This window comes from Pristis pectinata, chromosome 10, assembly GCF_009764475.1.
Source record: "Pristis pectinata isolate sPriPec2 chromosome 10, sPriPec2.1.pri, whole genome shotgun sequence".
NCBI lineage: Eukaryota > Metazoa > Chordata > Chondrichthyes > Rhinopristiformes > Pristidae > Pristis > Pristis pectinata.
In genome coordinates, this window is record NC_067414.1 from 56,733,299 (window position 1) to 56,744,469 (window position 11,171).

Genomic DNA, 11,171 nt, shown 5'->3' on the forward strand with positions numbered 1-11,171 from the left:
TCACAAAAATTCACAAAATTTCAGAGAAGTAAAATTAGTAATAGAGTGATGACAGAAAAATACTATGACCATATACAAAAGGGTTTTAATCAGTTGAATTATGCCAAATCCACTTCAGTTTAACATGTATTGCTGGAAAATAACCTGAATGACTCCAAAGGAAATCTGTTTCCTTGCTCTGTTGTTTTAAGTTTGTTGCTACAGTCTGAGCTGTTTGGTTGCAGCACTTGGTAAAGGGAGGAGCCTCTATTAAAAACAGGCTCATGGCTATTGGTTAAAGTTGTCATCAACTGACACAGGGAATAAATGAATCTGGGACTCTCTCTTCCTGATTTGGGACTTGATCTCACCAGCTTTAAGTATCAGCACCACTGTGATTTAGTCCTACTTGCTTTTATATAAATTTCATAAAGTTGTACAGATTATTTTTGATAAAAGCAACCCAATCCACAGTGATGTCTACAATAATGAGTCCATACTCATGGACAGAAGGTTTGGAGTCTCCTGTAAGAGAAGAAAAACCCAGAGCTGGACTCACAGCTCACGAATCTCCAGCCAGAAACAAAGCTGAGCCACGGATCCGGAGACCCATGAATGCCTTCATGGTCTGGGCTAAGGACGAGAGGAAAAAACTAGCCATCCAAAACCCTGATTTACACAATGCAGAACTTAGCAAAATGCTGGGTAAGTGTTCAGAGAAGCATTAGAGAAAAATTTCAGGTAAAATTTTCAATGACAAAAAAGTGTCCTTTAAAGATATATATAAAGATGGAAGAATTTGTAAACTGTAACATCTATAGTATGAGTTATTTCAATCTTCAATTGTAAGTTTGACTAAATAAATACCAGAAAGCCATCAAAATGAAGTTGTATTAAATAGCTGAGGCAAGGGACAATTTTTTATTTATTTCATTTACTTACTAATGTCGGAAAGTACTGCCAGGATGTATTTACTCCACTAAAACAAACACAAATAGCTATACAGACTAAACAAAAAGCTGAATTTTTTCTCTAAATCTCAACACATATGCACATATGATCATTTGTTACAGATGTGGAGATCCAATTTAAGATAATTATTTCAGTTTTAAAATTCCATGTAAGTTTAAGTCACTATTTGTGAAAAGCATTTTCATTTCAACATCATATTTCATATAAAGTAAAGGTTACATTTCTGCACTTGTATTTTACAACAAAATGTAATAATATTTTGAAAACAGAACATAAAAATAATTAAAGAGTGCTAAATTATGCACCTTCAGGATAGTTATTGACCAGAAAACCCCACTAGAGTTTAATTTACTTAGCAGAATTTTAACAAAGATAGTCACATAGATTATATGAAAAATCAATTAAGTACATGCTGCTTTTTTATTCACAAAAACTACATCAATGCATGAAGTTAAGTAGCAGTATTACTACGTAATAAATGTATGTAATTAGAAAATACCAATGATCAATCCTGCTGTATTTGAATGAGAACCATATTTATGCTTTAAGAATTATATTCAGTTTTTCCCCAGTCCTAGGTGCAATGAAGTAACTCAAATGATGAATAATACTCAAATATTGATCCAGTATATGCACTCAAACTAAAAAACAAAACTTTTGTTTTGGCACCATTTTGAAAAATCAATAGCTAGTGTGTTATTTACAGAGCGTACAATTATTATTAACTTCACTTTTAAGTTCTACTTTTAATTGTTATGCTTTCAGACGTAATTTTTTCATATGATGTCAGAAATGTTTAATGCATTTTAATTTTAGCATGAAAGGGATGCCACGCAGCCTATTTCAAGAAACTGACCTCTCAAGCAGGGGAAGTCTCTCATGAAAGCAAAAGTGGATAGTAAAGGTGGTTCATATAATCAACACAAATCCAAGTAAAAAGATCCTTTATTGACAAATGCTATGAACCAATGTAAAAGTAACTTTTTTCCAGATAAGCTATTTTCTTGGTTATGATTTCAAACAGTCTTATCTTTTGTACAATCTAATACCCTTTGTGTCTGACTAGGTGGATGATGTAGATTTGTATTTTTCTTTGATATCTTTCTGCTCCTTACCGGAAGGTGTGCATTTTTATTAGAGGGTGGTTTTGGCAGCCCTCTGCTATCTCACTTGGGTGGGTTAGTAGAGGAAAAACATTGGAATTTGAACATCACCATGTTATTCAATACCTAAAAACTATTGGAATATTAAGCCTTTCTTTGGTAAAACCCATTACTGTGTTTTACTAGCAGGATTCATCTCATGGTTAGCTACAGGAAAAATATTTCTGGGGATAGTGAGCTGACTGAGTTATGTCCTTTCTTTGTTGTGGCTGGTATTCTGTAAATATTTTTGATCATAATTACAATAGAGAAGATACCGATATAGTAGCAGAACACTGGAATTAATTTTTCATGCATGTATAATAAAAGTTAAAATATTTCAATGTTAGTAAAGGCTCTTGTTTAAATTTACTCAAGGGTTGTTCATGAAAGGACAATTTTCTCCCAAATCCTGCTTGCTTCATACCGAAGGTGGCAATGTTTTGGGTCATATGCTCTTTCCTGTGTTGTTGAGTGAACAAATTAATTAACAAATCATTACTTCTTCTGAACAGCATTCTTCTAAAATAATTATAAAAAGAGAAACAAGGGAAGGAGACTAACTAGAGTTAAAATTATGAAGGAACAGTACAGATATTGAACATCTTCCTCAATTGTCTTGATAGTTAATAAGAATATAAAGAGTAAAATTAGCTATATCCCAGAATGTATGTACTGCAAAGAAGGAAAAAAGGGAGGCAAATTGATTCCAAAAAGAAAAAAAAGGATAAATAGTTAAGATACATGAGTGCGCATTGCTGTTTTTTTTTTGCAAATGTTCAATATGTCCAAGAAGATTCATTCCTCCCATACTGCCAAAAAAGGATAATCATGGAAATAGTGAGGAGGTTAACAGATCCAAGGAAAGCATTGTGCCACAACATGATGTTGCATAATTGGTCACAAAATGAATCAAAGAAATGGATGAGATACTGTGCAAATTTACGAGGCGAGTTGACTTATCAGTGCCTCTTTCTGGCATATTCATACAAGGAGATTTTGGAATTTGGCAAATGCCTTATTCACAGCCATCCATCTTTTATTTCTAACTACTTTCCCACCTTGCATCCAAGAGATCAGCTTAGACCTTCCAAATGGGAAATAGAGCTCAACTGATTTAGACTAAATACAATTTTATGGTATTCAAGAAAAGTCATCAATCGTAATTCTGTATCTGTTAAATACACTATTTTAATCCCAGCAGTACTGTAGTACAAGAGTTCAGTAATGATAGTACAGGCATGCTTTTTAGGCAATATAAAACTAGCTTAATCTTCTTCCTGTTCATTTCTTACAGCACTGTTGGTACACTGTTAGTTATTGTTATCATTTGTACAACAGCCTATTTGGTGGTTTTATTTAAGATTTGATTTACTACCGTATGCAGAGTGGAGTTACTAGGCTGTCACAATATAGATAGAACCTCTATATTTAACCGGAATAATACGATAACGGTTTATGGCCACAGAGTAGCAGGGAAATAGGAGCAAATCTGAGCCAGCTTAACAAATTTCTAACATGTTTACTCTGGAAACAAAATCAAAATAAAAACAGCAGATGTCACATATAGTATCTAAAACATAAAACAAAAAGAACATTTGAAGCATTAAACAGAGGTCAGAATCGGTGGGGTGGGGGGTGAAAAAATGAGTTAATATTTGATAAGGCAGGTTAATTATTTAGAAATGGACCCTTTATCAGCTCAGGGTCCACACCTGAAACAACTTATTTGTTCTCTCCACAGATGCTGACTGACTCATTTTTTTTCCCCCCCAGCATTTTGTTTTTGTTTGAGCTTATTCTGGAATTGTTACCAGCTGTGTGAGACCCTGTCAATAGGAGCCGGTAGTCTGAGCGTGGCACTTAGCCCAATATAAATCAGTCTAAAAATAGGCTAACCTTAGCAAAGCTGAGAGAGTTGTAACAAATCAGTTGCTGTTACTACTGCAAGTAGTCCAGGCCATAATATGGGATCTCAGTCAAAATCTAATAGAGCCACTTGACAAATTTCTGGTTTACCTAATTTGTTTAGAGCTCTCTAATTGTCCCATTCAAAACCACAAGAATTGGAGAAGAAACATGTCTTCTATTGGTAGTGCTAAACATACATGTATAGTGGCAGCTGGATGTACTTTTCTTCCAAAATTTGATTGAATTGAAACCAATATATGCTTTTAGCTGAGGCAATCAAGGACTAATTTCCAGCTGACTCTATTTTTGTGCAGAGTCATTTTTTGAGTTTGAAGTGAAATCATACTAAGAACATGACAAACAAGGAAAGACTATGCAGCTTCTTAAGCCTTCACTGCCATTCAGTAACCTTTTATCTTGCACTTATGTTTCTTTGCTCAGTTCTGACATCCTCCAATTTCCTTGGTGTCCAAAAGTCTACTTATCCTAGTCTTGAATATGTTCAACAACTGAGCTCTCAAAAAAGAGAACTTAAAAGATGCACAACCCTCTGAAAAGAGAAATTACAGTAACCATTGTTCTATAATGTGTAATATTGAGATATAAACAATATTTTATGAAATCCCTCTCATGTTCTAATAACCCAATTTTAAGAAATGAATTACCATCTGTTTGTAAAATAACAGAGAGAGAATTTTCTTGTGTTAATATCATTCAAAATGATTTGGTTCTATTTAACTTCAGCAAAGTCTTTTCAGTACTAAAGTTGATTGTTAAATTTTTCAGGCCACAATTTTAAACACAGTATCTCTACTTCTAATTTGCTCCAGAAAATGAGCTTTATTGAATATTTAGGTATTAAATCTAATTCCTGTACTTATCCAATGGCATCCAATAAATATACTTTGACTGTAACTTTTTCCTCATGCTATCAAAATTAATATTTATGCAGATTTGTGACGATGATTTGCATATGACTGAAACTGTATGACTTCAACCAGCACAAACCGTGTTCCCATGCTACCCCACTAGCACGGTGTATAATTTAGATTCTGGGTAATACCAAAATGATTCCAATGACGAGGGGCTTTAGTTACATGAATAGACTGGAGCAGCAGGGGGTATTCTTTTTAGAACAGAGGAAATTGCAAGATCTGAAGGACACAGAGTCGATAGAGAGAAACTGTTCCCATTGGCAGAAGTGTCAAGAATTAGGGGACATAGGATGAAGGTGATTGGTAAAAGAACCAAAAAAGTATCATGTGGAAAAATAGTTTTGTGTGTGGTTAGGGTCTGGAATGTACTGTTAGGAACAGTTGTGGAGGCATTCAAAAAATAGCTATATAGGAGCAGCTTGAATGGGCTATTGAGGTAAGGATGAGGGTATGCAACCAACTGAATTGCTCCTGCTTTGAGCTGGTACAGACTTGATGGGTTAAATGGACTCCCTCCATGTGGTAACTATTTTGTGATTCTTCAATCACCATGATAACGTATGATGAATTTATCAATATCATTTACTTGTAATCCTATATTAGATCTGTACCCTCTTAATTATGTATGTAACAACCTTTTCTTTAGCAGCATATTCTGTTATTTCCTCAAAGAGTTCTATAAATTTTGTCAGACCCAACTGCCTTTACAAATCTGGTTGTCCTTAACCCATTCTTCTGTGGGAGGACGTTTGTTTTTTTCCTCATATCACATCCATGATGAACATACAGACTGTCAATATTAGATTGAACAGTCCATATTTACTCAACTTATCCAACTCCTTTTTGAAATAAAGCATTTTAGTTGCAAACGTTTCTTCATTGCATGTATTATGACTATTTACACTTACAAATGATCCATAATACTAAAAGCAACAACAAAATTTCTTTCTTTAGAATACACAGATATATAACAGGGATATCTTCAGCTATTAAATTAGAAAATGTTGAACAATATCAGTTTACATATGCATCATTTAAAAGCATCCTTTAGTGATTTGGGATTAGGCTTAGAAGTGATGATCTGCTATTAAACAGTCCACCAGCAATAGTTTACAAATAATTAGGGTGTGGGTGAAGTCTGAGGAGTGATTGGAACCAGTGGAGCAATACCTCTTCAGAGAGATTAAGCCAGAATGAACATTTATGGAGATCTTGGCAGCCATTCATTTTATTGTGTGAACTGTCAGCTAGTGTCAGGTCAGGTCAAGAGAGTCAATAGGAATCAGGGTGCCATTGATCATATTTTAACAATAAATATTAGTTAAGCTGGTACATGAAAATATTCAGTTTCTTTTGAGTGACGTTTGTGTTTAGCTGAGTAACACATACACAAAATCATTACTGTGCTGAGTCTTCAAACCAAGATACGAAAAATCTTCACTGTTAAACTATCTGTTTGCTCCATATGGGTGAGCACCATCTCCCAATTAGAAACACTCCATTTAACAAGACTGCAAAACTTGAGAACATGTAATGAGCCACCATTGATGACAAAGTATGTGCAGGCTGTTGCTGCTGTTTATCCAAACAGTGCACCACCACAAAGTTAAAATAAGCTCTCAGGGTTGCCATATGACCTTGTATAGGATCTCTAATATTGAAAACATCTCAAAGTACTTAATATATGGGGAAAGATAAAATAATAAACAGTTGCTGACCATGATGGCAAGATGATACAGTGAGGAAAGAACATGGACAGATTTGAAAATGAGATTTATGAGTATTTTAGTATACTTGATCTCTGGCTACAACATATTTCACTGTTCTGAATAATATCTTTGGTTCACTCCTCCTTCAAGGGAGATAAGTTCAGTAATTTTCCCATTGACCATTACACGATTTTTCAAGCACACATCCTTGACAATATTTGGCCATATACTCCTACAGATAACAGCTCCCTCATCTGGGCAGCGTAAGGCTCTCACATCAAATGCTTGACTAATTTGCATGATGAATGGAAATTTGGATTCCAGTTAGCTTCATTAGCCTTTAACAACTTTCCAATCTTTTTAAATTGGGTCAAGGGCAAAGAGGGGCATTAGAAGAGGACATTTTGGTTTATATTCACTTAATACAAATCTTGCTTGGGTCTAAAACTTAATATATAAAACATTGCAGGAATGAAACCTTTGTTGTTCTTTTCAGCTCTTACCTTAAAAATTGATTCTGAGTTTTTATTTTAATTAATACCAAAATTTGGCTTTTCTATTTAATTGCTATTTCTGTTCTTAGGTTTAGTTTCCAGCTAAACACAAGACTGTACATGTATGTGGGCACTGGAGAAGGTACCTAGCATCTGTTTAGTACCGCTCCTGTATTTCAGTCAGATTAGATTTGATTTGTTAATGAAAATGATCCTGTGAAGATTACCATATAATGTGGTAAAACATCTCATGGTGAAATGCTAATTCAATATTAATTCTTATTTTATTTATGTTTATTCTTGAGATTTATTTCCTTTCATTGATATCACCTGAGCACAAGTTGTATACTATTTCAAGCTTTCCTTAAAGTAGCCTTTAAAGCTGTTAACATTGTACTAAGTAAAACTATAAGTGAAATGTCTGATAAGGAATCATAATTGTAAATAGGTATGCTGATTTAAACCATGCAATATATTTTAGGCAAATCATGGAAAGCACTCACTCCTTCACAGAAAAGACCTTTTGTAGAAGAAGCTGAAAGATTGCGAGTCCAGCACATGCAGGATCATCCCAATTATAAATACAGGCCTCGGAGGAAAAAACAGATCAAACGTCTGTGCAAACGTGTAGACCCCAGCTTCCTGCTCAACAACTTCCCCCACGATCAGGCTCCTGGTCACAGTGGAAGAATCTGTAGGGGGCCTCTGGAGGAGGAAGAGGATAAAAGCTATCCACCAGCCTCGAGACTTCCTGCAATCAGCAGATTCAGGGATGCACAGAAAACAAATGGTAACTTCGACAACTACGGGCTACCTACACCCGAGATGTCCCCTCTAGACGTAGTGGACGCTGAACACAGTTTCTTTCCACCTCCGTGTACAGAAGATTCTCCTTCTCAGATGAATGGAGTGATATATCATTCAGAATACAGCCAAAGCCCCATTCGATGTGGAAATCTGAATCAGATCTCAATCCCCCAAAATAGATCTCCCATGATGCACCCTTCAGCCAGCCACCCCCCACCGCCTCCTTATTATAGCCGAGTCCAACATCCAGCCTTCCAGTCCATGAATTCAAGCACATCAGTCCACCTTTCTCCCCCACGTGACCACCATCACCTAGATAACCTGGAGCATATCAGCCAGGCTGAGCTTTTGGGGGAAGTGGACCGCAATGAGTTTGATCAGTATCTGAACACCTCCAGTCAATTAAGTCAAACAGGAATGGTAATGAATTCACACTTACCTGATGTGAGTCCATCAGGAGGCACAAGTTCGGAGAGGAGCCTAATTTCAGTCTTAGCTGATGCTACTGCGGCATATTATAATGGCTCCTAGTCCAGATATTAGTAGACTAGAACTTTACTGGCCAATAACAGTATTATTTACAAAGATCTTTGGACTGGAAATATCCTCAGGGTTTTGAAATGAACCATTAGTGACTTTCATAAGTGAAGAACCAAATTATTTATGTAGGTAAATTTCTTTTTGACATTTTCTAAATGAAAAAGGCTCTTGTGTGGTCTTTTTAGTGGTTGTAAACAGGTTAAGATGCATTTAATATCCAATGACTACTTAAAATTTGTTAGTTTGCAAGCTTCTGCATTATATATAAACATCTATACATAGATCTTTACTTGCATTTTTCTTGTCATTGTTTCATTATGTCCAAAATAAATAATCTAACGTTTATTTTTCTTTAAAAAGGATTATGCTTATGCTCCTTCACAATTAATGATCCACAATCAAAATTGCATGCTCATAAGTTTCAAAGATGTACATTCCCTCAGTGTCATTATTTGGTCATTAGTTGTGGGGAATCAGTAAGCATTCACCCATTTTCATAAAAGGAATTTTGCCTCCCTCAGGTGATGTCAGTTGACACATTGATTTATATTTATTTATAATTATTGTTTCATGAAGCTTTAAATTTTCCTTGATGTTTCATTTTTCCATTTTGGCAACCTTAAGCAAAAAAGTAAATGTTTCCAATAAAAATAAACGATTTTTAGACACACTTGCTACAATTGGGGAAACTAAAAATAGATCACCTAGATATTCTATTTCTAACTATGAAGCTGTCCAGAAATCAGACTTGAAGGATTCAAAATGTCCATTCACTATACTAAGATGTGTTTCAATTATTCAGTAATTTTTCTGAACTATTCTGGTTTCTTATGAATCACTACATCTATATATAAAGGGAAGAGACAGAATACTATTTAAAAAACAAATAGAGCCTTATGCACTTTAGAAATTGTTTTGTTTATCATAGGTGTATCAAGCTTGTTAATATTTTAGAATTCTTAGAAATATAGTAATAAGAAAGGCTATTTGAAATATAGACGAAATTCATCACAATTTAGATCGTTTTGTATTTCTCAATGGCTAGCAATGCTCAATTATATCATTTTCAAGGTGAGCATCCTACAATTATCAGAAGGCATTACTTTTGGATTACACTTTAAGAAAATTCCTGCATTGTCATTTGGTCATTAATTTTGTTTTTGATACCACGCCATGGTTTGTTTACAGTTTTTTCTGCTTTGTGGAATATGTACACAATACCTATAAAAAGTGTCAAATTATCACTTTAAATTGATAGAATTTGTTTTAATACTGAAATTTGCCTATTACATAATTATGAGATGTCCTACTTTGATGTAACTGTATATTCCTAAACATGTATATTACTTTCCCAGTTTCAGTTTAATATTTTAAGTGTTTGAAGTGCAGCAGTTGAAACAAATTTATAGCATTATAATCCAGTTGTGTAACTGCCAACTAACCTATAAATGATCTCCTCTTGAATTAGTATACATTTGTGAAGTAATGTTCTGCTATAATTTAAAATCTATTCACAGAACTAAACTGTACTGAATTTTGTTTCATTGATTTTTAAAATAAAGGAATGAGATCGACTAACCATGGCTGTCTGTTTTCCTGAGTTTGGGACTTTGATTCTGAAGCTGGCGGAAGTGGATAGAGCTCTGTTTCCTGCCTGATAACACAGCTTCTACCCTATCAGGATGTTTGTAGTTATTTTACCACAGTCACCAGACTGAAGAACGGACACTTAATGATATTAATCTGGGGGGAATAAAAGAAATTTGCTGATTAACATCATCAGGGACCAGTGACCACATGAGAAGATTAAGAAAGTTTTTTTCCCTACCAAATGGCAGCTCAAGTGTTAGCAAAACTTAATAGTTAAGATTCATGAGGTCCATAAAAGATAAAACAAGATACTGACATTTTTAATGTCATGCTTTGTAAGTACAGTAGTCCTATTAGAAATGTGAATTATTAGCTTGCCTTTCAAATATCTTTGTTGAGGTTTAAAATTAACTGATAGCAGTAAATGAAATCAAAAGGTTACTTATTTATTCTAAGTGCTCTTAAGATATAAAACTACCAAGAGATTTCCAAAAATAAGGACTCAATTCCTTCACAGTCTGAAGGCTGTGCTGAAGTGGTGTGGATACGAGTCAACAATCATTTTGATCACCGGCCCACAGCATTAAAGTTAGTTTATGGTTGAAGCTATCCGGACCGGTTGTTGACATCATCGAAAACAAAAACTATGCTCCCCAGTCCTCCACTCCAGTGGCTGGTGGTGAAGGAACTGACACTCTGAGGATTGTAGGGTATAGTTGGTGTGGGTGGCAGAGGGGTGGAAAATGGATTTGGCACTCTGTTTAGCTTGGGGAAGTTAGAAAGCTGGTTGTCAGTGGTTTGGGTGGCATGAGTATCAGGAGAAGAGAACCAGTACTACTTGGGGACCTAGAGTTGGGAGTGATATTGCTTGGGGAACAGAAGTGGCAAGGGACTGGGATTCAGGTTGGCTCATGGGCAGGGAAAGGCACTTTGCTTAGTGGATTGTGGTGTTAGGTGGAATTCAGATTTGGAGAAAGGTGAAGGGTGCACATGAAAATGTGGAAGTGGGGATGGGAGTTGGCCCAGGAATGTACATTTCAGGCCTCCTAGTTTGGTACTGCATTCATAGGAGTGCCCAAAATGGTCCAAGTT

At 35.3% G+C, this 11,171-nt stretch overlaps 1 protein-coding gene across 1 annotated transcript; it reads left to right on the forward strand.

The window, feature by feature from the left end:
• Positions 1-365: 365 nt before the first annotated feature.
• On the forward strand, positions 366-10,058 carry LOC127575064 (transcription factor Sox-7-like). Its single transcript, XM_052024703.1, has 2 exons — positions 366-684; positions 7,624-10,058. Exons 1-2 carry the CDS (start codon positions 456-458, stop codon positions 8,478-8,480), a joined length of 1,086 nt encoding a protein of 361 aa, XP_051880663.1. The 5' UTR covers positions 366-455; the 3' UTR covers positions 8,481-10,058.
• Positions 10,059-11,171: the final 1,113 nt, after the last annotated feature.

Excerpts from the sequence above, each read along its gene's own strand:
- LOC127575064 (XM_052024703.1), top strand. The coding sequence starts at position 456 with ATGTCTACAATAATGAGTCCATACTCATGGACAGAAGGTTTGGAGTCT. Across the intron at positions 685-7,623 it reads AGAACTTAGCAAAATGCTGG|GCAAATCATGGAAAGCACTC; the intron begins GTAAGTGTTCAG and ends AATATATTTTAG.